Source organism: Neofelis nebulosa, chromosome 9 (assembly GCF_028018385.1).
Source record: "Neofelis nebulosa isolate mNeoNeb1 chromosome 9, mNeoNeb1.pri, whole genome shotgun sequence".
Lineage (NCBI taxonomy): Eukaryota > Metazoa > Chordata > Mammalia > Carnivora > Felidae > Neofelis > Neofelis nebulosa.
Genome location: NC_080790.1, coordinates 4,802,246 through 4,829,397, shown reverse-complemented (window position 1 = coordinate 4,829,397; position 27,152 = coordinate 4,802,246). Strand labels below are relative to the sequence as shown.

The following is a 27,152-nucleotide window of genomic DNA, read 5'->3' as shown; positions in this document are numbered from 1 at the left end:
AAAAAAAAAAAAAGAATCCCTTCAAAGGAAACCCTTTCCCCTACTCCCCAGACGTCAACAACTCCCTGCATGCAGTGACGCATTTCTGGAAAACATCAGGGCTCCCTGAGATGCTAATCAGAGGCCCACCGAAACACAGATGCCAGAAGCAAACAGATTAGTGCTTTGAGTTTAAAAGCCCGTTCGCGTTCTTCAACGGGTCTGGTTCTCCCAGCAAGCTCTTCGCATCACACCCGGGAAAACCGAAGCGTGTGGAAGACTTGACCCACCTCCCCCCGCAGCAGGGACCCTGAGACAGAGACCGACGCCGGTCGTTTATCTGGGAAGCGATGCGGCAACGGGGCTGTGGCTGCGGGGGTTTTGGGGGGGGGGCTGGGCCAGGCAGCCGGTAAGGACCTGTCCTCAAGCAACCACCAGCGTGGTTACCGGCAACTGATCCCCCTGGGGACGGTGGGGGCTCCTGTCACACCCTGCTCACCGTCTCGGCATCCTGGAGGTGGAGAGGGTCTTGTCCCTACCTCTATGCCCGAGGGCAGGGAGGGCTCCAGGAGGGGCCCGGGTGCTCATCTCTACACCTGCAGCCTCCACAGGGGCAGGCCGAGGGGGGGCTCCTCACATCAAGTCCTCAGGCAGGAGACGCAGGTGCCCACAGCCGGGCCACGCTGGGGGGCGGATCTCCCGTCCTGCCCCAAGCCCTGTCCTTCCAGGAAGCTTTTCTGAGGAAGGTGACAAGGAGCTGGGCTCTTCTGTGGATGGGGCTCTTCTGTGTCTCCCGTTTGCGGAGCCTGATAGGCGGTAATTTGTCAGAAAAGGCAGACTCCTGTTGGGGCAAGAACAACCCACAGGCACAGACATGGGTGAGAATGTATTCCACTCCATGAGAGACCTGCTAAGAGCCTCCGGCCCTGGGGTGACCACGAGGAAGGAAGGCGCAAAGAATGGACCCCGGAGAGTCCCACGGTGGGGGTGGTGACCGGGGGCATGCAGGCGGATGCGGGGACGGCAGTGTCGTGACACCGTTAGCAGAAATCGGGCAAGAACTCGAGGGTTAACGGGGGGAAAGGTGTCTGTGCAGGGTAGAAACATGCATGTGCAAGCACAGAGGGCCTCCAGGTGGCGGCCTTCAGGCTGTGTGCCCGTCCGGGTACCAGCGGCCCAAGGATCCTGGCAAGTGCAGAAACGACCGCCGCTCCTCCGTGTCCCGCACGCAAAACTCCTGCCCTGGTTACTCCTCTACTGAACAGAGAGGGTCTCTGGACCCCACAGAACCGCCTCCAAAGCACGGCCTCCCGGCGGTATTTACTATACTGCAGAATGCGGGGCGGGGGGGGGGGGTCATGGAAAAGGGACCCAGCTTCAAATGTTCTCTTTATAATAGGCCGTTTGGGATATTTCTGGTGAGCGGGGATTCTGACAGTGGCAATTTGTCCTTCTCCCAAAACAAACCTCAAAGCCCAGCCTTTCAGGTTCTGGGAAGGCCGGGGCCGGCCCGCCGACGGGACACTGCCCTTCAGTCTTCGTGCCGGGCTGTTGTGGGTTCGGCAGCCTGGCTCCCGGGTGAGGACAACATCCCCCATGTGGAGAGTAACCCCAACGTTAAAACATTCCCAAGCCGCCCTGGCCGATGTGCCACGATTAGATGCACTCACATGGCCGACCAGATCGCCTCTTTTTCTTACTAAATACAGGGCCTAAGAATGAAGGCAAAGCTGGTGCCTCACAGGATGGGCCACACAGATGTCTGCTGACTGAATGCCTCCTCTCGCACTGGATGTGTGATTGGGGTGTTTGGGGGTGTTTCCCTTTCTTTCTTTCCTCTTTCTTTTTCTTTTCCTTCCTTCCTTCTTCCTTCTTCCCTTCCTTTCCTTCTTCCCTTCCTTCCCTTCTTCCTTTCCTTCCTTCCCTCCCTACTTCCTTCCCTTCCTTCCTTCTCTTCCTACTTCCTTTCCTTCCTCCTTCCCTCCCTCCCTCCCTTCCTTTTCTTTTCTTAAATAACACTAAACGTTTAACTCTCGCACAACCACAACGCACACCCTGTTTAAAAACAGGAAACAATAAATGAAACCACAGTGAACACACTGGTTCTTAAAACAGAGATTCCCTTTTTCATATGACGAAACTTCATTACAGAGAAAATGCTGTGCCCATTTTGCTGTTTACCTGGAAGGACAAGGGCATGGCTTCCTCTGTGGAGTCCTAAAGACACTACCCTGTGCCATTTTTCAGAACTGGAAGCCACTGGCTGTCCACTCTGGGTCTCTGGTGAAGTCACATTCACATGCACCTGCTCTCCACATAAAACGCTTACATCCGTGTCCACAGTGTAAGAGGGGACCCGCCCCGCATAAGGCACTGGCCCCCAAAGCTCCTTAAAGGCCCTAAATATACAGAGCTTCCCATATCCGGGTAATTGAGAGAAAAGGCCCTCCCTGCGGAAGGGGCCTGGGGCCGCCAGCCCACTGATCCGGCACTTTCCACCGGCCCCAGTGAGCACGGCTCTGCAGACACCATCGGACATCTCAGCCTCCTCACGGGATCAGAAAACCTGCCTCCTGCCACTGTCCCCAACACACCCCCGGACAGCACCCAAGGACACAACCCGTTTCCCTCCCGGCCACCTCAGGGACCAGTGTCTGCAGAGCATGTGACGTTCCTGGTGACAATCCATCCTCCCAGCACGCGGCCAGTTGAGCTGCGCGACGACACTGGTCCAGACGCCACTCCACTCGGGGTATCCTGCACAAGCCCTGGGAGGGCTCCTTCAGACGCAGCGAGCCAACCTCTGCACTGACTCTCCTCGCTGCCTCCTGGGGCTCGAACCGCAGACGGGGGCTCCCACAGCAGGAGAATCCGGGCGAGGGAGGGGGGATGCACTGTCCTTTACATCTCTGCTCCTCTGGCGGTAGTGCTCCTCTTGTGGTTGGTGCTCCTCTGGCGGTATTGCTCCTCTTGTGGTTGGTGATCCTCTTGTGGTTGGTGCTCCTCCAGAGGTGGTGCTCCTCTTGTGGTTCGTGCTCCTCTGGCGGTGATGCTCCTCTTGTGGGTGGTGCTCCTCTTGTGGTTGGTGCTCCTCTGGCGGTGATGCTCCTCTTGTGGTTAGTTCTCCTCTGGTGGTGGTGCTCCTCTTGTGGTTAATGCTCCTCTGGCGGTAGTGCTCCTCTTGTGGTTGGTGCTCCTCTTGTGGTCGGTGCTCCTCTGGCAGTGGTGCTCCTCTTGTGGTCGGTGATCCTCTGGCGGTGGTGCTCCTCTGGCGGTGGTGCTCCTCTTGTGGTTGGTGCTCCTCTGGCGGTGGTGCTCCTCTTGTGGTCGGTGATCCTCTGGCGGTGATGCTCCTCTGGCGGTGGTGCTCCTCTTGTGGGTGGTGCTCCTCTGTGGTTGGTGTTCCTCTGGCGGTGGTGCTCCTCTTGTGTGTGGTGCTCCTCTTGTGGTTGGTGCTCCTCTTGTGGTCGGTGCTCCTCTGGCAGTGGTGCTCCTCTTGTAGTCGGTGATCCTCTGGCAGTGGTGTTCCTCTGGTCTAGGCCTCTTCATGAGATCTCCAACAGCTCTGCCCACACGCTGGTGACACGGGCCAGTCAGCCGGTGAGGAATATGAGACTCCAGCTCCCAAAGGGATGGTCCTCAAATGCACACCTGCCAACCACGTGCAGGCCACGGGCCCTGCACCTTCCCCTCGTCTGGGGCTGCTTGGGGGCAGGAGCCACATGCAATTCGTCCTAAAAACCCCCAAATCCTCACCCAGCGACTGCATATAAAGGACATTCGACCCAGAAGCCCTGAGTTTTACCTCTAGATGTGTCATTAACCAGCTAGAAGGGTTTGACTCTTCAATTTAGAGGAAGGACACAGGGAAGGAAAGAAGGAAGAAACACAGAAAAAGAGAGAGAAGGACAAAGGGAGGGAAGGAAGTTAACCTCCTTGGTTTATTGGACCCTCTTCTCCCGTAATGTTCTTTCATTCTGTCATTCTGGATGGAGGCGGCCAGGGAGACGGCATCCACATGGATCCACACATTCAATTACACACATTAACTCTGATAAGGGGATGGAGCGAGACGAAGTGGTTTCACGCAGGAAAATACGACGCCAAGGAGCAGTTGGAACACGTGACAAAGAATGTCTGGGAGCTTGGAGAGGGACACGGCCCCAAGGCCGAGCAACGAAGCAGGACAACACCAGCGCAGGGAGGGGATCTGACCGGGGGTGCCGCCCACTAACTCCGGGGCCCCAGCCAAAACCCAGTGGAAGTTCCTTCACCTCTAAAATGCACGGGCATGTTTCAACCCAAAGACTCCTTGCTTGGCCAGAGAGGGTGAATGGAAGTCAGGCTCGCATTCTGAAGTACCAAATGCTCCCATCATCTGAGAACTCTCCGTGTGACCTCGACCCCTGCTCTCCAGACCTCTGTGTGCCTTTGTGGAAGGCAAAGTTCAGACAGAAATGTCCTCTCACATCTCACAGAAACTGGATTTCGCGAGTCAAATGCTTCTCTGGGACTCGTTAGCCTCATTCCAGGCCACGTACAGCTAACTCTTCTCCAGTCCTCTGCTTTAGTGCTCAGGACGGCCCCTTCTCAGGAAGGCCTCCTCATTCATCCATCTTTTCCAATTACCATTATGCTCACGTGGTCTCTCTTCCACGGCCAACCCTACCGTGGTCCAAAGACCGCCCCCCGCCAAGGGTTCAGCATCCACCTCGTGATGGTGCAAACCATAGGAAGAGTATGGGATTGTCCAGACATGAGCCGAAGATCTTCCGTGTATGAGCCCTGATGTGGGGCTCGAATTCACAAATCGTGAGATCATGACCTGAGCCAAAGTCAGACGCTTAACCAACTGAGCCACCCAGGTGGCCCTATATTTTTCTCTTTAGAAACATCATGTGAGGGGGCGCCCCGCGTCAGGCTCTGTGCTGACAGCTCAGAGCCTGGAGCCAGCTTCAGATTCTGTGTCTCCATCTCTCTTTGCCCTCCCCCGCTCGAACTCTGTCTCTGTCTCTCTCAAAAATAAACAAACGCTGAAAAAAAAAAGAGAAATAACACAAAATGCATAAAGAAAACAAAGTCTAAATCCACAAACCAAGGAAGACATCAACGACACCAGGTTTATCTCAAACACCAAAGCAGTTTTTTAAGCTCTCCCCAATACCATACGCACACGCACACACCCCTCAAATTGGCATGACACTGACCAATGACCTTACACGATTCCTTCACTGCCAAGTTCACAATAAAATGCGGACCAGTTTTTCCTTCGGTTGAAGGAAGTACACAGACCCCCTGTGAACGTGGGTGCCGGGACCCCGTGTGTGCGCAGACATTCCGGGCATTTCTGCGCCCATCGTGCAGAGAACAAGCTGACGGCTCCTGTAGCTTCCATCAGCCCACCTCTGCACCCCAACTCGTCTGAGTCTTGACTGCTCTCTGCACCTTCCAGACTGGATCAAGTTTCTTCGGCTGCGTGGGTTGGAGAACACCTTCCGGAATACACGCCGGCCACTCTCGTCGCCCTGCTGAAGTAGCAACCGGGGACCCTGGGAGACTCATCGCACGCTGCCGCTCTGACAGAACAAAAGCAGAGGCTCCCCTCCCAGCATCAGAAGCAAACTTTTGCTCGGCTGAATTTTCAAAACTAAGAACCGCAGCCAGATTCCAGGCTGGTTCTTGCTCCGGAAACTTCAGAGAGCTCGGCTCTGCTGTGAAGATTTCCTTCCAAAGGAACAAATGTCCACGCGGCCCATCCTGGCCCATCCCGGGGGAGAAACGGAAGAGAATAAAATCTAAGGGCGGCCTTGAGCCGAGAGCCACACCGAGGCAGTCTCCTTTCCTCCCCCCGCGTTTGCATGCGGTTCTCCAATGGCCTCCGCCGTCACGGAACATCCGCCCAGACAGGACAGGCAGCCTGCACATTTCTGAAGAAAACCTGATTCTCAGAACCCCAGAACGTGAGGGCCGGGCAGCAGGTGGGTCTTAGGAAACCAAGGGTCACGGCAAGGAAGTGACACGGTGCTAACCATGCAGGCCCCGGGTGAGAAGCAGGTGCTGAGGTCAGAGACCGATTTCATGCCAGACAAGCCACGTGGACTCCCACAGGCCTGGGCACCCCACGTGCTGCCCCAGCCGCAGTCCCATTCCCCCCCCCACCCCGAGGATGTGAGCGAGCCAAAGGACCCCAGGGTCTCAGCGTTGTTATTCAACCATGAGACTACTTTGCAGAAGCTCTCTGCACCCCACCTCTCAATTCCTCTGCATCCTTTCTACCCTGTCCACCTCCCAGCAACCCCAGGTGTCTCCGAGGAGAGCAGGCTAGACAGTGGCAAGGCTTCCCCGACCCAGAGACGTGGGTCCCCGAGCCCCCTGGAGCTCCCTGCTGGCTGGGATGCTTCCGACGCGTTCACCAGCCTCACGGGGAGCTGGGTCTTGGCCAAGGCAGCACCTTTTGCAGCATCCGGTGACCCTGGCCTCCCACGGGGAGGGGTGTGTGCCCTGGACAGGTCTGGGGCACTTCAGTGGGACAGTCACATGTCCTCCCTAGGGCACTAAGAGAACAGTGATGCCGGGGGCACCTGGGTGGCTCAGTCTGTTAAGTGGCCAGATTCGGCTCAGGTCATGATCTCGTGGTTCATGGGTTCAAGACCCACATCGGGCTCTGTGCTGACAGCTCGGAGCCTGGAGCCTGCTTCAGAATCTGTGACTCCCCCCGTCTCTCTGTCCCCTTCCCAGCTCATGTTCTGTCTCTGTCTCTCAAAAGATAAATAAATGTTAAAAAAAAATTTTTTTTAAATAAAAAAAAAGAACGGTCATGCCGGCAGCCAGTGCTGCTGAGTAATGACCGTGAGCCAGCAGCGGGCTCATAAGGGCATCGTTTAGGGGGTAGTCATGGAGTAAAGTGGAACTCTCAGCTTGGTATCCGAGGGCCTTCAGACGGGCCCAGGCTCTTGGCCGTGGTCTCCACAACCGGCCCCAGCAGCACCCTGGACACCTGACCCTGGTCACGACCCTGGTCCTTTCCCCAACCTCTCCCTAACGGGTGTTGTGAGTGAACTGGCCTTTCACCACGCAGAGGCCTCGGGTACATAACGCTGAGCTGCACCGGGCACAGGAGAATGGGCGCCGATGGATAAAGACCATCCAACGCCCTCACGGCCCTGTGAGCAGACCAAGGTGTGAGAAGGAAAGCAGGCAGGATTTGGAGCCGGGAAAACCAGGCGTGACGTGTGGGTCAGGCTCCTAACTGCTCTGTGGGCCCGAGCTTGACTTCTCTGGGTCTCCGTTTCCTAACATCCAAACCCAGGTGGAAATGCCCGCCTCTTAGGTCACTGTGGTTACACGTGCAAAGCGCCCAGCCCTTTGGACAACACGGAGTCCTCACTGCCCTTCCCTGATCACAGGAAGACCTTACAAGGGACGGCTGTCTCAGTCACCAGCTCATTCCAGAGTCAGCCCTACCCTGAAGGGGGGAGGGCGTTTAAACTTCTTCTCAAGGGAAAAACACCACGAGCGCCCCCCGCCCCAATTTTTAACAGACACATCACATCCTAACCACAAGTACTTCTGAGATGTGGTCAGTGAATGGGCTGTCTGTCCCCCGCTGTCATAGATGCGGACAAAACTCGCCCTTCTGAGCACACAGGGGAAGGCCAGGACCCACGATGGGGATGCAGGTGGCCTTGAGTCCATGGGGCTCCCAGAACATCTGAGCCAGCGCCCACAGAGACTAAGGAGAGCTCGTCCCAGTGCCGCCTCCAGCCCCTGGCATGTGGCTGGAGGACAGGGAGAGGACCGCCTGGGCACCCCGAAGCCAGCAGCAGGCTGCACACGGGAGCTGCACGCGGAAGGGGGGGCAGGCACAGGGTCTGAGTCCTCTACCCCAGCTCAGGCCGCACATGCTATTTCATTTGAAAAAAAAGACCAAAAAAAAAAAAAAAAAAAGTTCTGCTGCCTAAAGAAAAGTGTTCTGGAAGCATGAGGCCTGCGCGAGCGCAGAGGGCCCCGCGGGTCTGAAATACTCTGCAACCCCGCGGCCGTGAACAGGCCTTCGGTCTGGTAAGGCCGCCCACCCTGCCAGCCGGAACGAGGTCGGCGAGGAACACAGGACGCACGGATCTCTCTGAATGCTGCATTTCCAGGCACGTGCCACACAAACCAGGGTAGCCGTCACCCGCGTCCATGGGCCACGCCGAGCCCCGCACGTCCCCGTGGACCCGCTGACGTTCACGGGAACCACTGCCCAACCGGGAAGGAGCGGCCGGCGGGACCCTCTGGGAAGTCAATTATGGTCACCGGGACGTTCCCAGAATAGTGGACGATGAGGCTTTGGCTTGGCCCAGAAAAGCCACATCAGAGTCCCCCGAACTGGCCCCTCTGACTCAGGAGAGAGTTTGCCGTGCGTCAGCTGAAGGTGCGGGTCACGGCTGACCTCTACAACTTCCCCAGGGGACCTGGAGCTCCAGCAGCCAGGGGCTTCCCAAGTGGGTCACACAGATCACCTTCTTGGGGTATACACCCAGCAGTCTACACGTGACTCAACCATTTGGGTCCCGAACTTTCTGTTTAGTAGGCTGCTCTACCAGAACTATTTTTTTCCTTCCACACTGGGTATAGAGCTAAAGGGGTGGGGGAAAAGCAAGGAAGGCTTGTCCTCATTTACCACTGTCCGTCTGTCTGGGCTGTCTGTGTCACTGCAGTTAGCGGACTACCTGGGATTTGTCTTTAAACGTCCCTTATACTCTCTGGACGTCCGGCCAGCCTTCCCCCTGGAGCGGCAGGTCAGAGCAGTGAGGCTGCAAAGAGCTGGGGCAAGGGGTGGCGATGACCGGGTGAGCACCCCACGGCGGCCACGCAGGACAACCTTCCCAAGCCAGCTGTGTGCTTCCATCTGCCAACTTCCAGGCGCGACGGGACGGAAGCCGTTGGCAGTCCACACACACCTGTCATCCTAACCCCCTGAGCCTGCGATGGCCTAACAGGGCACATCGAGGACCAGGCGGCCTCGGCTGCAGTCTCCAGGAGACAGGCCGAAAACCCAGTATAGGCTACTAAAAACCAGACAAACCGGGACTGGGTGGTGGGTGGGGGGTGGGGGGGGGGAGATCCCCACAGCACCTACAAGGAGGAATCTAGTTCAAAGACTGGGGAAGGGGTGTGCGAAAGAAGGGCATGTCTGTTACTTAAAAGGAAGCATTTGCAGAGTCGGTTCTCGGGAGTTCTCTAGGTCTCAGATGATGCCCAGAAGCACAGCGTCAGTCTCGGCGCTTAGAGAAATCACGGTGTTATTTAATCCCATGAGCACCAGCTCACGCACACAGGCACACAGAGCTGCTGGGAGAACACGGGGACAAACAACACAGGGGCACCGCTCCACAGACCCCACGGCGCCCTGTGCACCAGCGCGTGGAGCCAGGACCCCCGATGCCACAGAGGACAGCCGGCAGGACCAGCCTCCCCCGGACAATCACCGCACCGAGCTCCCGCCTCCCCTGGAACGGTCGTGCTCACGGCCACACTTTGCACACACTCCACACAAGGGGACACAAAAGGGAACCTGTATCACTGCTGCTCATTCTTTGGGCAAACACTCAACAAAATGCATCCTGACCTCCAGGCATCCTCTGAAAGCCCAGCACGCGCAAGGCCTTCCTCACGGAGTGCACCACGCAGTCACCGCTGAGGAAATCCGTGGCCACGGGGCCCAAGAATGAAGGTTACAACAGAAGCAGGTACAGGGGACAGAGAAGGGGCTTCTGCACCAGATTTGCACCGGCACAAGCTTCCTGAAGACCCCTGACTGAGGGGAGGGAGTATCCGGTGAAAAAGCACCCAGCCAGGTGGTCTCCGGGGCCCGGAGAGCACATGAGAGCGGCTGGTGGGGTTCAGATAAAGAGTTTGAACTTGGCCCCCGAGGCCCTGGGAGCCACTGATGGGAGTTCTGAACAGAGTCATCATGTTTGTCATTTTAGAGCAATTACTCCACAGCTTAGGGGCAGAGACACCCAGTTAGAACTTCGCTGCAGACAAGTAATAATGTGGAAACAGCCTCCACGTTTTCCATAGCGTGTGGATGCAGTCAAAGCCGATCATGTAACGAGTAAGGGAGTGGACTGCACAACACCGAGCCTTCCAGAAGTGACGTGCTGAGTGGGGGCTGAACAGCACCCCCAGATGCCATAGATTAAAACAGAGCATCTCGGGGCGCCTGGGTGGCTCCATCGCTGGGGCAGCCGACTCTTGATTTCGGCTCAGGTCACGATCTCACGGTTCTTGAGTTCGAGCCCCACGTGGGGCTCTGTACTGACAGCACAGAACCTGCTTGGGATTCTCTCTCTCCCTCTGTCTCTGTCCCTTCCCTGCTCAGGCTCTCTCTCTCATTCTCTCTCTCTCTCAAGATAAATAAATAAACATTAAAAAAAAACAACAGAGCATCTCTGAGGATCCACCTGGAGGCAAGAGTGAAATGGAAAGAATCCGTGTGTGAGATTCAGCCGACCTAGACCCCACACCCAACTGCCAACTGGATTCCTGAGCTCCCGCCCTGCAAGCCTGCATACTACACCTGCCGGGCAGCCACAGGGGTGGGTGAAATGGTGTGCACACGGGGGCAGGGAAAGCACCAGAGACACACGAACGAAGGAGAGCAGGAACGCGGGGAGCCAGGGGCCGCCCGCAACCATCCAGGCACATACCGTGCTCCAGACGCCAAGGACAAGGGGCGATTATGGAAGGTGTCATCCTCAGCGACTTGACAGGAAAACCAATGTTTCTGACTGCGTGTCTTCCCTCGGGAAAACAAACTAGGAATTTGCCAGCCGGCAGCCAAGACTCCTTGGTGTCAGACATGACTCTCTGTGAATCAGAGCCCCCTTAACCTGTAATCCGGGCTATTTTGGAACACCCCATAAGCCTGAAAAAGTTCTGGAAGGATCACCTCGTTGTCAAAGGTCTCAGAGGGCCCCCAGCCACGTGGTATTTTTATAGCTGTACGGATTTTGTACTCACTCCGAATTTAACTAGTATTTAAGTGTGCTGATTATAGCTGCAAACACACTGCTTATTCCAGCATGCGGTTGGAGAGGAGGACGGGGAAGAAGCTTTGGAAATTTACAGCACAGAAATAGCATGTGGTCTGTCTGCTGGAAAGAATCGATCCCTCTGTGACCAGCAGTGAGAAGACTAGCAGGGGCCTGAAGCAAACAAAAGGCAGAGAAGAGACGAGTCTTTTTGTCACCATGGCCCTGTTACGGGACACTGGACAGGCGTCTCCCTGGTCTGGCAGACCCCCGAGGAAGCTCGCAGCAGACCCAGGGCTGGGACTAAGGAGACACAGCAAGTCTTGGCTGGAAAACTGGGGTCACCCAGGCCAAAGGCCCGGATCCACAGGAGATCTGGGTCTGAAGAAGCAACTCAACTCAAAGTGGACATGTGTAAATCACGTCCTACTTGGCTTCACGTGGGGTAGCAACTCTCCCGGGTTGTGGAAACGAGCAGGCGGTTGCAGAGAACCCAGAAGGGGCCGGGAAGAACTGAACTCTGGTCCCGCTACCAACCAACCCGTGACTCCCTTGGTGCTTCCGCTGTCTCTTCCGCTGAAACGTAGGGGTGAAATGGAAAGGGTGTTTTGCGGGTTCTGCTGCTCCCTGGCTTTGCCTGGGGCCAAGGTGGGGAGGCCGTAGCTGGTGCGGGCTACAGGTGCCCCGAGCTTGTTCCGGTCAGAGCCTGCGCTGACTTTTATTTCTATTTATTTTTAAGACCTTGGACTTCCATGAGACTTAACTTGAAGAAAGAGGCCACTGCACCATCACCTCCCCAAAATAATTTTGGAAACCGCTGTCCGCAGAGCTCCCTGACTTCCTCTGAGCTGAATGTTCTACAATTCTACATCCAGACACATAGGTGTGGCCAGACAATGAAACATCAGGAGAAAAGGCACATCTGATGTGGCCCTAACAGGGTCTGGTGTAATGCCACAGACACCTAATAAACACACCTGATCACGAAACCCTGTGTCCCAGAATCTCAAGTCACTGACGAAAACATGAGCCAAAGAGGTGTCTTCTAAAGAAATACATCCCGTTGGCCTTTTCTTTCGTGGGGGGTAATGGGGCGAGTCTCCTTACCCATGTTGATATACTATAGAAAATAAAAGTCAAATGAGATTATAGAATCCAAACATCTACACTACCTTGTTGATAGTAACTAATTTTAACAGTGATGTTCTTTCTGTATGCTTGCATGACGTAAGAAGGAGCCGCTCTACTCACATACAGGTTAAATCCGGATCATTCATCTAGTGCACACCGACTAACAATATGTCTTTATGCTCATACTTGTTGTACACACTTCACTGACAATCTACACAGAAGTCATGGAAACCTTGCCATCAGGGAAGGGTTTAGCACCCTCTGGGATGCTCCCGATACTGACATGGGCATAGGACTCAAGAGGCCATACCTTTAGTAGCAACAAAGATGCAATGACTGTGACATAAAAATGAGAAACAGCTATGCCTCTCAATATAATGAATTCGATTCTATAAAGGTCCTTCACGTTGGAAAATAAAGTCCCCCACCGAAAAGCGTGGCTGGCATATAAGCCTCTAAGTTAATCACAGTGTGATTGGCCAAGCTGTTGTGTATTTTAAAAACTGAGGATTGAAGAGATTTGCCTTAAGCTGTATGTATAACATGTGGTAAAATTTCAGTCGTATCCACTAAGAGAAGGGAAAATAGAATGTGTAACTGCCAAATCATAAAAGGGAAAAAATGCAGTAAGAACACAAAGAAACATGCCCTTAAAAAAAGAAAGAAAGGAAATAGTATAAAAATACTTTGGGAGAAAATAAGCCAAAGATATTAAAGATCCTACGAAATAAATGGATTACACTGGACAGCCAAAAGGAAGAAAAATGATAAAACCGCATCATAAAATGGGAGAGACACACATGAAACCTCATGGAACTGGAAAGACTGTAAATCAAATCACAGAGGAAGGTGATCCAGGAAAATGCTAACGAAAAGAAAACTATTGGAAAAATAAGAATTTAAAGCAAAAAGCAGAACTAGAAAAAAGAAGGTAACTATGTAACAGTAGAAGGTCCAATTCATTATGAGGCTACAGTGATTCTAAATTTGTATACACCAAACAGCTTCAAAATATGAAAAATAAAATTGACATGGTTACTGAAAAAATGGCAAAAATACCATCAGAGGGGAAATTCGTTACATATTACTTAATATAATAAACATACAAAATTAGTAAGACCATGGAAGGTATAAAAAGCACTATTAACCTAAATTGAATAAACGTCAATCTCATCACCAACAAACTGAGAATTCACAAACTTCTCAAAACTACATAGAACATTTACAAAACCTGACATCACACACAGTCATAAAAAATGACTCCGCAAATTTCAAATAATGGTATCACACGGACCAGGTATTCTGACATTAAGGCAGTCAAGACAGACATCGATAAGGAAAAGAGTCCCCACGTCTGAAAACTGTAAAAGACTTATCAGTAACTCATGGGTTTAGAAGAAAGTACAGAACTTTAAAAAAATGTAGGACTAAACAACAATAAGAATATTTTTTTAAGAAAACCTAGGAGACACCATTAAAGCAGTATTGAGAGGGAAATTCATCATCTTAAATGCTTCTATTAAAAAAGAAGTCTAGGGGCATCTGGATAGTTCAGTCAGTTGAGCATCTGACTCTTGATTTCCACTCGGGTCATGATCCTAGGGTCGTGGGACCAAGAGGCACCATGTAAGTTTCGACCTTCAGCATGGAGCATGCTTAAGATATTCTCTCTCTGTCTCTCCCTCTCCCTCTCCCTCTCCCTCTCCCTCTCTCCATCTCTCTATCTCTCTCTCTCACTCTCTCCCCCTCTCCTCTGCTCATGTGCTCTCTCTAAAATAAAAAAAAATTTAAAAAAAGAAAGAAAAACAGTCTAAAAATTATAGAACTGTCTGTAGTTTAAGAAGTTAGGTAAGAACTACAGAATAAACACAGACTAGAAAGAAAGACCAGTTACAGATAAAAACAAAAATAAATAAAACACAAAGTAAAGTTAAAATAAAGAGAGGCAACAAAGTCAACAGTATTTTTCTTTGAAAATAGTAATAAAACATACACTCTTTGGCAAGTCGGTCAAGGAAAAAAAACGACATGGCCCCAACAAACTATATTTGTGATGAAACACAGCCAGCAGAGACTTAAAATTAAATGAATAGTGTTATGCTAATTTTAACTTGAAATATAGGGGATGTAAATACACACTAAAACCTTGGTTTGCGAGCATAATTCGTTCTGGAAACATGCTTGTAATCCACAGCACTCGCATATCAAAGGGAATTAACTGTGAGAACCGTTGGCTCAGTTGTGATCGCATGGTGTTCGGCATCATGTACTACTCGTATTGTAAGACCTCGTTGGTTTATTTATCAAATTAAAAGTTATTAAAAGTATTGCTTGTCTTGCAGAAAAATCGCAGAACAAGTTACTCTCAATCCAAGGTTTTACTGTACTCCTAGAAAAATATAATTTAAGAAAATTGGCTCAAAAAGAAGGAGTTCAAATAATTTTATAAGCCTTAAAAAAAACTGAAGCGATAGAAATCCTCCAACAAGAAAAGGACTAGGTTCTTGTCTGCAGCTGAGTACTACCAAAATTTCAAGAGCAGAAAACTCAAATCACATACAAAATCCTGCAAGGAATAGGGACAAAAGGAAAAAAAAAAAAAACCTCTTTCTAAATCAGACATAAGCAGTTAAAGTAAGGAAAAATATAGGCAAACTCATTTATGAGTAAAGAAAAAAAAATTTAAACAAAGTTAAGACCAAACAGAATCCAGATGTGTATCAGAATTGTATTTAGGGGAGAAAAACCATAAAGCTGAACAAGCTAGATTTATCGTAGGAGTACAAAAGAGTTTGCCGTTGGAATAATTCATGTAACATAACATAGTAGGAGGAAAACAGTGGAAGCCATATGGCCATCTTAATAGATGCAGAACAGCCTTTGATAAAACTCAACATGCGTTTATGATTAAAAACATAAAACACAACTCTACAAAACAGAAACATAAGGGAACTTCCTTAACCTAATAAGGAACATGAAAAAGAAAAAGCGACAGCAATATCATTCTTAATTAAATTAGAATATTCCTTATAAAAATCAGGAACAGGGAAAGGACATCTTCCATTACTTCAACACAACACTGTATTAAAGGCCCAAACTCGGGCACCTGGGTGGCTCGGTCGGTTGAGCGTCTGACTTCAGCTCAGGTCATGATCTCGCAGTTTGTGGGTTCGAGACCCGTGTCGGATTCTGTGCTGACAGCTCAGAGCCTGGAGTCTGCTTTGGATTCTGTGAGTCTCTCTCTCTCTCTCTCTCTCTCTGCCCCCTCCCCTGCTCATGCTCTCGCTCTCGCTCTCCCTCTCAAAATAAATAAGCACATAAATAAACATTAAAAAATAAAAAACTCAAAATCAGAGATAAGATCCTCAATGGATTCAGAAAACCCATTGTTGGCTCACTATCAATCGATTTAAATAGAACATGGATGGTTTAGCAGAGCCGGTGGCCAGGTCTCTGAATGGAAATCCGAATAACATCTACACCCTCCCCTCACCTCCATGTCCACGGCCAGAGACCCAGCTCTAGGCTACAGAAGATTCAACTCCAATGCCAGCTCTTAACATCCATGATTCTGTGATCCTTGGTATAGAGCACATCCTTGTGTCCTGTCTTATAACAGAGCAAGAATCTTCCTCAGACCATGCACTTTTGATTTATTCTCTATTTTACTGGAAACTTTTTGATTCCTTTAAAAAAAAAAAAAGTATTGTGAAATGCTTTCTCCAGGCTAGCACCCCCTTCAAAGATTATGAAATATGATTTTTCCCCATCTTGAAGCAATTTATACACAAAACATCCTGTTTCTTCTTAATCCTCACATTCGCTCTCTTACGCATACAGTGGAGAAATCACAGAATGCTCTTTCTTCCGATTTTTCAAAACCTCATATTGCATTTGATTTTCTTGCTGGGGCAGGGTGATAAGGTTACGTTCTTTGGTGTTCACTCCAGCTTACGCCAACGTGGAACTCAAAATGGACAAGGAGGATCCAGAACAAAATCACACAGTACTGCGTGGTCACCTTGCATGGCCTCACTTCCAGGGACAGATGCCCAAAGCCCACTGGTACCCCTCCTGTCGTTCACCAACCTTGTCCATTCACGGTCTTAACAGTGACGGTCCTAACCTGTGCAAATAATTCATCAGATTTCAATACAGATGGCCCCTCTCATGGCTGGGTGCAGTGACCAACGGGACTCGGGAAATCTTCGGACACCCACAAAGCACCAGTTCAAGATCAATTTTGCATATACGGACATATCCGAGAACAGATGGTATGTCTAAAAATGGAACTCGCTTTTTTGTACTTCTTCCACATGTATGCCAAAAATCACATAATCATAAAATAAAAACTAGTGTTAGTGATCCACCAACAATTTAATCGGTGGATTTCCTCAAAAAAAAACAAAAAACAAAAAAACAAAAAAACACCTGCTCTGCACAAGAATGAACTATCAAGACATCTATCATTCAAGGTCCAATTTCTGGGAAGTACGTCAAAACAGTACACTAAAGCTACAGAAATATCTTAATTGTACTCATTACTTTCTCTTAGAGGCACCTCGTTTAAACCAACACATTCAGGAAGAATTGAAAAAATATAAATTTTATGGGGTGCCTGGGTGGCTCAGCCGGTTGAGCATCCGACTTCGGCTCAGGTCACGATCTCAGGCCGTGAGTTCGAGCCCGGCATCGGGCTCTGTGCTGACAACTCAGAGCCTGGAGCCTACTTCAGATTCTGTGTCTCTCTCTCTACTCCTCCCCCACTCATGCTCTGTCTCTCTCTGTCTCCGAAATAAATAAACATTAAAAAAAAATTTTTTTTTGAATATAAATTTTAATGTACCTTTCATACAAAATATGTTAGTGCACTGTTTTATTATAACAGGGCTTCATTGTATGTTTGTCCACATTATTTAGTGTGTATTTAGTGTGTTCCAATAACTGAAGAGACAAAGACCATTTTCACTGCCAAACCAATCAGCCCATCAGACTTCCTTCCTATCAGAAAACGTTTCACCTTATTATTCAATTCAAGTGAATGTGTCGATAGACAGACACTTTATACAACACTAGAAATAAATTATGGGACACACTCATAAAATCAATTATTAAAATCAGTACAGTCAGAATGAAAATGAGATTAAGGCAACTGAATTATGTTATCCCTTTTGTAATAAATTATAATGACCCGATACTAATGGTTTCCTCATTGATATTTAATCAAGCAGTGTTAAATGTAGCTAAGATCGTTAAGTTATTTACGCAACCCTAAGGACAGCAGAAGGCATGATGTTTCTTTGGTAACTGTGTATGCAGGAGTCTGTGAGCTCTGTTGTTAGTCTTTTAGGAATGACCAAAAAAAGTACTGTATTTTTAAAACCGGGGGTGGGGGGTGGGGGGTGGAGGGTGGGGGAAGTCCCTTAATTTTGTTAGGTCACATGATCAAATGTTTCTTTTTGACTCTTGGCTGCTTCCAATCTTGCCTTCATATTGGAAGCACAACAGCCTCCAGTGAATCTGTCCGAAGCATTTTTTTTTTTTTAAATCCCATCACTACCAGGGCGCCTGGGTGGCTCGGTCAGTGAAGTGTCTGACTCTTGATTTCAGCTCAGGTCATGATCTCCATGATCTCACAGTTCATGAGATCAAGCCCCTGGTCGGGCTCTGCACAGACACACGGAATCTGCTTGGCATTCTCTCTGTCTCTCTGTCTCTCTCTCTCTCTCTCTCTCTCTGCCCCTCCCCCACTCTCAAAAATAAATAAACTTTAAAATAAATACATAAATAAATCTTACCACTACCTTTCATTTTTATGGTTCTCCATCAACCACAGGATAGATTCTACCTCCAAATATTCAGGGCCCAGCACACGTGGCTCCTGGCACCTCTTCCTCTCATCTCTGCTCCTGTCGTCTCCTGTGGCAGGACAGCTCATGGAGTCTCAGCGGCCAGGGGACCTTCCTGTCCTCGGCAACCCCTCCTCTTCGCCTGGGCTTTGCTCTGTCCTGAGCTCAGGACACTGTTGACATTAGTCACAGAAAAACACACAAGCAGAATCTCCCCCCTTCCTCCCCTCCCGGCCCCCTCACCTGGCCCTGCTCGGAAGGGATGCTCACAGGATGTCTGCCGATGACCCGTCCAGAGAAACCTTCTGTCCCAGGGCCACGTTCTCTCTCTTCCGACCCCTAGAGCCCACTGCCACCAGAACCCGGCACGGGCAAGCTCACGGTGCTTACAGAGGCCGCGCCCAAGGCCCTGCAGAGGCCCACAAGGCAGCGAGCACACACGAGAAGTGACCCAAAGCTCTCAAACCAACAAAAAAAGGAAGAAAAATAAACACAAAGCAACTGCCACTACGATGAACGTGGAAAATGTGGTTGTGATGATTTATTCTAACAGCCTTCAGCCACAGCATCTCAGAGCAGCATCTTTAACTGTTTCCCTTTCTAAAAATATCGCTCGCCTAACCACCTCAGCCACTCTGAAACCCAAGCGAAGCAAAGCAGGGTATTGATATTTTCGATTCTAGTTAGCGTTTTAAACGACCTTTGCCTTAAAGCTTCACTAGCCAAGAGCAGAGGTGACTGAGCCGAGCCTCACGGCTGCAGCCAACGCTCGGCCAAGGCCGAGTCGGAGTTTTTCTCAGCCCGAGACATCTTTTCTCGCCAATGACATTCTCCACTTGAAGAAAAAAAACCAAACACCAAAACAGAATTAGCTTTCAGATTTAGCGTCTGCAGTCACAGAAGTGTGAACGGGGGGTGGTTTATGGTCCATGAAGACTGTTTCTCTTTATAAATCCTAAACATTTAAAAAGATCTTTTGCTCGTGCTGGAATGTCATTTTCTGGTATTTTGGCCTCTTCCACATGAAATCTTTTGTGACTATGAAGCCGGTTCACAGCTCCTGGAATTTGCTGGAACGTCCTGGGAGGTGGGTGTGGGCAGGGAAAAAGGCCCCGCGCCTCCAGGCCTTACAGTGCATTTTCTCGGGGGAGCCCTCCTGTCTCCCTTACACCTGACACTCTCCAGACCTCTGGGCCAGGAAAGATGTAAGAACCCCAGAAGGTTAAAGTTGAGGTTAAAAAAAAGAAAAGGCCAGCAAGCACACAGCCTCCAAGGCATGTGAAGGAGACGAACGATGGCAAATCTCAACGTCTGCATTTCCTCCTTGCCGCGGTGAGGAGGGCCCCAGACCCCCCTCCAGCCCAGCAGAGCCCTGTGCTCCTGGCAACACATTCCCCAGACCGCCCCGGGGCGGTGTAGGCAGCACTGGTTTGTGGTTTGGGGTTCAGCAGGATGCCTCAGGCAGGCTCTCTGGTCAGACAGTGAGAGGCCAGGGTGGGTAACCAGGAGCCGGGGCGGAGGGAGGAACGAGGGACTTTAGGTACCTGCAGGGGCCCCATGGTCCCCAGTGCCCTGCCCAGCCCCACCCCACCACCTGTGTCTCTCAACCACTCCCACCCGCTCCGGAAGGGGACAGTGCTGGCCCTCCTCTAGGCCTCCCCTGCCCAGCGTCTGGCCCCGGCCCCCTCCCTCCCCCTCCCGCACACACTGTCACAACTCAGGCCACCCCTCTCACTTTGCCCCCTCGGCTGGGCCAAACCAGAATTCAGCTCCTGGCCCCCGGGGCGCCTTCCATGCCCCAGCCAGCTGGCTAAAGAAACACACAAGCACACTGATGGGGGAGGAGGAGGGTCTCGAGTCAGGTGCCCGCTTCCTCGTGACCACTCTTTCTAGGCGGCTTTTCACTCCTCGCCCCGTCTCCCCAAACTCGCAATCCCCCCTCCGCCCGGGGCACTCTCTCGGCTGGCCACCGGGTTTCCCATTTCACGAACACGATCGAAGCAACCAGAAGAAAACCGCCGGGCCACCTCCCGGGCACCCGCACGTGTGTCGTCAGCCCCACCCCCCACCCCAAACTTGTCCTCGGCCCCTCCCCCACCCCTAACTGTCTGCACTCCTCCTCCAGCAAGCCTGTAGTGCAAGATGCGCCTCCCACCTGCTCAAGAAATGAGGTCAGCAAGGTCCTTCCAGCACTCCCAGTTTTTCAGTCTCTACTGAACCGCCGCCCACGGCACAAGAGCCAACGCTTCCAACTGAAAGTTGACTCTCTTGGCCTTATTTACCCCGCCGGACACCACCCCCAATTCCACTCCCTCTGCAGCCGAGCTAGCGGCCCAGAACAGCTGTCAGCATCTGTCTCCCGGTCCTCCCCTCGGGCCTTCTCTCCGCAACCACTCCAATGGCGCTTTTGGGCCCACAGCCACCAGACCTCCGTGTTGCTCCCAGAGCCACCAGTGAGTGACCAGCACGGTGCCGACCCCAGAGACTTCTCAGCCCTCCCCTCACCTGCGCCATCAGCTCAGAACCCCCCGCTTCTGAGATGATTCCATGGGGCTTCCAGGATGCCACGCTCTTGGTCTCCCCCTGGTCTCTGGTTGTCCCCCCTTGGTCTCCTTTGCCGTCTCTTCCTCTCCGCCTGCTCCTCCGACAGCTGGAATGTCCCAGGGCCCAGTCCTCAAAACTCTCCTCTCGCTGGGATCTCATCCGATCTTACTCCCCTAAACACCAACCAACCACAGGTCCAAGACTCCCACTACACCCGAGCCGGATCACCGGCCTCCACCATCGGATCTGTACGGACCTGTCCACTCAGCATCTGTCTTACAACCTCTCCACATGCTCAGAACTGAACTTCTACTCTTTTCGTGACCCAACTTCCTCTACCTGCGGACGTCCCCGTTTCCATGGGTGACAGGTCCGTCTAGTGACCAGCTAAAACCCTCAACACACTTACAGACTTGCCCCTTCCTCTCACACCCCACACCCATTCCGCCAGGACATCTTAAGGACCCTGTCTTCAAACTGTATCCAGAACGTGACCACTTTTCGCTCCTTCTACTGCTACCATAGAGCAAGCCACCATTATCTCATCTGAACGACTCTAATGGATTTCTCTATTGGCCTCTCAATGGTCACCTGGTCTACCCACATCTTCCACCCCTACCTCCCATATGGACACAGAGGCCAGAATGAACCTATGAAAATGCAATGCAGATCCTGTCCGTCCCCTGCTTAACACCCTGCACTGATTTCCCATCATAAAACCTAGAATTCCCCGACAGCCTGCGATGCTAGACATGGTCAGCTTCCTGTTCAACCTCCCGACCACCCCCCAAACTCACTTGTGACTGCTGGTTTTCCTCCAGCCACCCTGCCTCCTTGGTGACTCTCCAGCACGCCAGTGGGTCTCTGCACCCACTTGTTCTTCTAACTGCAATGCTCTTGTCCCAGACACTAAGTGGTTAGTTAGCACAACTCCTTAAATCCGCGTTCAGATGTCAACTTTCTAATAAGCCCTTCCTGACCAACCCCCTTTCAAACTGCAACCTCCTCCACCCTCCAAAACTTGGTCTACTTTTTCTTCTCTCCACAACATTCGCGCCTTGTAATGAAACATACAATTTCCTTCTTCACACTGGTGGCTGTCTGTGGTCTATCTGTTCCCGTCCCCACCCCCATCCTCCACTCACACCCCCACTCAACTAGAAGCTCCCTGAAAGCAGGGGCTTGTGTCTGTTGAGTTCACTGTGTGTCCTGAGTGAGAACAGCACCAGGCACAACCCTTGGTTCTCGATGAGTTAATCAATCGGTGAGACCTTTGATACATCTTCTGAACCGGTTTCCTCGTCTACAAAGCGAGACAAGCAATATGGACCCCACGGGTTGTTACAAGCAGTAAATGAGGGCCCATGTGTAAATCTTCATAAAGTACTAATTACTATAATAGCTTAACATAATATGTTGAGAACCATCCTCAAAATTAACAATTGTACTAGGCAATTGTTTCCATGGTGCAGCTTAAGAGGTATGGAGAAATCCACCCAGGCAGGGCTATAGTCTTTCTGGTGGCTGAGGTTCCGCTAAGAAGACATAAATGAAGGTTTTCATTTTTCCAAATTCAAAATTACCTCCGAGAAGTCCTGGGGGAGGAAAGGAACGTCTTCTGGCCAAATCCTGGTGTCCTGCTACGCTCACGTGCACTCAGCTGGCCCCTCCCTTCGTGACCGGCCACCCTCACGGAAACGTGGGAGAAGGTCTCGGGCCCTGGGGTCCCTCCACACGTGGGGACCTGGAGCGGTCCACACTCAGCAGGGTGCTCGGCACCTGGGAAACGTGGGGACAGCACAGGAGCTCAGAGAGCAGGCTGCAAGGAGGAGGCAGAAAGGACACCACGCTGACTTCCAGCCTCCCCAGCACCAGCCTCTCAAATCCCCAAGCCCGGAGGGAAGGCTATTGATACGATTACTAGAAACTGTATCAGATCCACCATTTGGTAAGTATCCTGGTTCACTGGAGAGGTCTGTGGTATAAATAATTCCACCAAGGAGTTAACAGATAAATCCACCAACACAAGTAACTCTCAGATAACAAATCGTCCCCGATTCTCTCTTCTGTCCCCTCCTTTTCCGTTCACAGCCATTGGACTTCTTCTAATCGGATTCCTATAGGCAAAGGTTCAGGTCCACTGAAAAGCTTACAAATAAGACTATGTTGAATGTAATCCCTAAGGCAACCACAAAGAAAATAATTTTAAAATAGGTAAAAAAATAAACAACTGAATTAAAACGGTATTCAAGAAACTATTCAGCATAAAAGAAAGCACACTCGGGGAATAAAAGAATACAAAGGATGTAAGACCCATAGGAAATAGAGAGCAAAATGGTAGGCATAAATTCTACCTTACTGGTAATTATGTAAGATGGTCTAAACGCTCGAATCAAAAGGCTGAAACTGGTAGAATGGATTTTAAAAATGCGCCGTTAGAGAAGAGACACATTTTAGAAGAGCATCAAAAAGAATAAAATAGTTACAAGTAAATTTATCAAAAGATATGTAAGGCTTGTACAGTGAAACCTACCAAAACATCATTGTAAGACTTCAAATACCTCAATAAGTGGAAAGACATCAGTGCACATAGGCTAGAAAACAGTGAAGACAGCAATCCTCCCCAAACTGATCTTCAGATTCAAATGTAATCCCTATTCAAATCCGTTTCCCGTTTTCTTTTCATTTTTTTTTTTCAAAATCGACAGGCTGATCCTAAAATTCCTATACAAATCCAAGAGACTCAAAATAGCCAAAAGAACCTTGAAAAAGGAAAGCAAAGTTGGAGGAGTTGCACTTCCCGATGTCAAAAAAAAGCTACAGTAATCAAGATAGTGTGGTATTGGCATAAGAACATAGAGATCACTGGATTAAAACTGCCGGTTCAGAAATAAACCCATACATTCATGGGTAATTGACTGTTGACAAGAATTCCATGACGTTTTAAAGGGCAAATGACAGTCTTTTCAACAAACGGTGCTGACGTGCAAAAAATGAATCTCAACACAGACCTTATAACTTTCATAAAAAATTAACTCACAATGGGTCAGACCTCAACATAAGAGCTGAAATTACAAAACTCTTAGAAAAAGATCATATAAGAGTAAATCCTTGTGACCTTTGATTAGGTACCAGTTTCTTAAATATATCACCAAAAGTGCAAACAATAAAATAAACAATAAATTTTAAAACTTCATGTGTCAAAAAACACCATCAATAAAGTAAAAAAAAAAAACAACAAAACAAAGAAGGGGAGAAAATACATACAAAACATATGTCTGACAGGGACCCAGTATCTAGATTATACAAAGAACTCATACAACTTAACAGTAAAAAGACAAATAACCCAAATCAAAAATGGGCAAAAAGTTTGAAAAGACATTTCTCCAAAAAAGCCATTCAATGTCCAATAAGCACAAAAAAACGTCCAACATTCAACTAATACATATTTTGTATGTTGTATGTATTATATACTGTATTGTTACACAAAGTGAGGTACAGAAGAGAAAATGTTGTTAAGAAAATCATAAGGAAGAGAAAACACATTGACTGTCCTGGACTGTATTTAGCAAAAGAAATCTACATATTAGTGGACCTGGGCAGTTCAAACCCATGTGATCCAAGGGTCAACTGTACTTTAAAATGATGAATTTTAACCTCAACGAAACTATCATTCACAAAGAGGCGCACCTGGGTGGCTCAGTTGGTTAAGTGTCTGACTCTTGGTTTTGGCTCAGGTCATGATCTCAAGGTTCTCGAATTCAAGCCCCGCATCGGGCTCTGTGCTGGCAGCGTGGAGCCTGCTGGGATTCTCTCTCCTCTCCCTGCCCCTTGCCCCCACCTCTCAAAATAAATAAACTTTAAAAAGGAAAGAAAGAAAGAAAGAAAGAAAGAAAGAAAGAAAGAAAGAAAGAAAGAAAGAAAGAAAGAAAGAAAGAAAGAAAAAGAAAAACATCAGGAGCACCTGGCTGGCTCAGTTGGTGGAGCATGTGACTCTTGATCTCAGGGTCATGAGTTCGAGCCCCATATTGGGTGTAGAGATTACTTATATAAACAAACTTTAAAAAACTGGAAAAAGCCTAAAAAGAGTAAGGCAAGATAACTCCTGAATTTCCCAAACTCTCTTTCCTCAAGTACAGTGTCTGCTCAGGAACTCAACACCAGCATCTGAACTTGGCTTATTTTTAGGCATCTCCGGTCAGGGAGCAAAGCACAAAATCAATTCCGTTTTTCTAGTCACTTCAAAGAGGGGCACAGAGAGCAGGCAACGTTTAAATCCGAGTAGACAGGAGATACATCCCGATGGATAAACCCACAGCTATTCCTTCCTCGCTGCTCTCTCCCATGACAAGATTTCCCAAACGCGATGTTCACGTCAGAGCGCCTGAGTCCAAGGCCTTCCATGTTAAGGCTGAGAGTTCGACCTGCCCCCAGCATCACCTGGCCCTTGCACAGAGCAAGCCTCTTGACCCGCGGAAAGCTACACCTCCTTGGTCCCGAGGCATCAAGGTACGGACTCCGGAAAACGTGATCCCATTGTTTGCAAGTCTACTGTCCACCTTTACTTGGCAATACATTCAGACGCTTCCAACAACACACAACACAAGACAGTCTTCTACTACTTGCTTCTGCACTTTTCCCAGGTTAGAAGAGCCAGGAAGTAGAATTATAATCTCCGGCAGGAAAGGAAAAGCTCTCCGCTCAGCTGGTGCGCTGGCAAAGGAGATTTTTCTAGCTGCCTTTTACAAAGATTTATAAAGGGAGGCTGCATGCAGAGCTCTCAACCCGGGGGGGGGGGGGGGGGGGTGCGCCGTGAGCCCACGTGGCTTGTGGGCTGTTCGCAGGTTGCAAACCCCCCCCCCCAACCCCACCTTTCCAGAGCCCCGCTGCCAGGGAGCTGCCGGCCCCTGCACTGCCCCGGCACAACACAGGCAGGAATGAAAGAGCTGTAGCATCTCCTGCGGTGGCTTTCCTGTCCGTGTTGAGTAGGACTTGTGGCAGCCTCCAGCCGGGGTTCGATCACCCGGGTATCCAGCTCTCAGCAGTGCTCTGCCTACGAAGCTGCACGGAGAGTGAGTGGCCAGTCCCTATCCTGACACTTCCCCACAAGCCCTGCTACTGTTAGTGCACAGTTCTGCAGGGTACCAGGAACGCACATACTGCAGTGTAGCCGAAACACCAATGGTAGTTTCCAATGGTACCAATGGTACTCAGGGATCCACCTTTCCTGCCCTCCTACCATCTGCTGAGATCCCGTGTAGGAGTGATACAAAAATGGATGGCATGTGGGGTGCCTGGCCGGCTCGGTCGGAGGACTGTGCGGCTCTTGATCTCAGGGTCAGGAATTGGAGCTCCACCCTAGGTGTAGAGATTCCGAAAAAGAAAAACGAAACTTAAAAATTAAAATGGATGGGATACGACTTTGCTCTGAAGGAGTTCAGACGTTGTGGGAATCTTTACGTCCGTCCATTGCCCTTTGAATGCTTAAAAAAAGTTAACTGTGTTAGTGGTTGCCATTTGAAGTGTTTGTTGCTTGAACCAAATACGCTGTACTAAAAGTATGGGATGAGGCTTCTCCTTTTGTAAGAGTACGCCCCTGTGGTAATTTCAATTTCATTAATTCTCTCCTTTATGTGAACACGGACGCTACATCGAATTATGAACAAAGGATTCGGTTGTTTGGGATAGCCTGAGAAAGCCAAACTGGCGCAAAAATATGCATTAAAGAGGTTACTCTACTCATTTATTTCTTTCACCAATTGTATGTCCGTCAATACATAAATGGGTCCTGTTAGCACGTATATATAAGATTCTTTTTCGTTAAATTAATTCACCAAAGAACAGTAGAATCACTAAAAAAACGGGGCTAGGGATAAGCATTCAAAACCTTTAGAAATTTGATATATACGCATATGCATATATACACTTAGGTATTCTACATATACACACATATATACACTCAGATATACATAATGACATTCAGATATTAAACATATATACACTCAGATTTTACGTATGTACACGTATATACATACAGTCAGATATTACATATATATACACACTCAGGTATTATGTATACACACACACACACCTATATACGTACACTCAGGTATCATAATGACATTCATATATTATATATACATTCACATATTGTATTTGTACACATATGTACATACACTCAGATATTACATATATACACATACACACTCAGGTATCATATACACACACACACACACACACACACACACATACACTCAGGTATCATACATAATGACATTCAGATAGTATATGTACATCCAGATATTATACACGTACACATATGTACGTACACTCAGATATTACATATATATATATACACATACACACACGCAGGTATTATATTCACACACATGCATACAGATGCACAGTCAGGTATTACATGCACATACATACATAGCAGATAAACACCGGGACGGCTGGAGCCTGCTGAGGGAGCACAGTGGTCGGACACAGGGTGGCAGGGGGCCGGGATGAGCGCTGCGCCCAGCCCCATGCAGCAGCCCAGTGCAAGCACACAGCAGCAGACAACTGTGTTTTAGCCAAAGCTGGCTTTTGCCAGGTAACCAGGGAAGGAGGAGAAAGGGCCACT

At 49.6% G+C, this 27,152-nt stretch overlaps 1 protein-coding gene across 8 annotated transcripts in view; it reads right to left on the bottom strand.

Moving 5' to 3' along the window:
• Positions 1–27,152, bottom strand: part of RNF144A (ring finger protein 144A) — a 163,848-nt gene that overhangs the window by 114,264 nt on the left and 22,432 nt on the right. For 3 of the 8 annotated variants that reach the window (XM_058682458.1, XM_058682454.1, XM_058682456.1), the window contains exon 2: positions 22,108–22,303. The exons of 3 other annotated variants lie outside the window; for them this stretch is intronic. Coding sequence is in view for 1 of the 5 variants with exons in the window: in XM_058682452.1 (XP_058538435.1) it covers positions 17,936–17,942 (7 nt within the window). In the remaining 4 variants the exon portion in view is untranslated. Of the gene's footprint in view, positions 1–17,935; positions 18,155–20,135; positions 21,621–22,107; positions 22,304–27,152 lie in introns of those variants that run through there. 2 more of the 8 variants (XM_058682462.1, XM_058682452.1) reach the window with 2 other exon arrangements.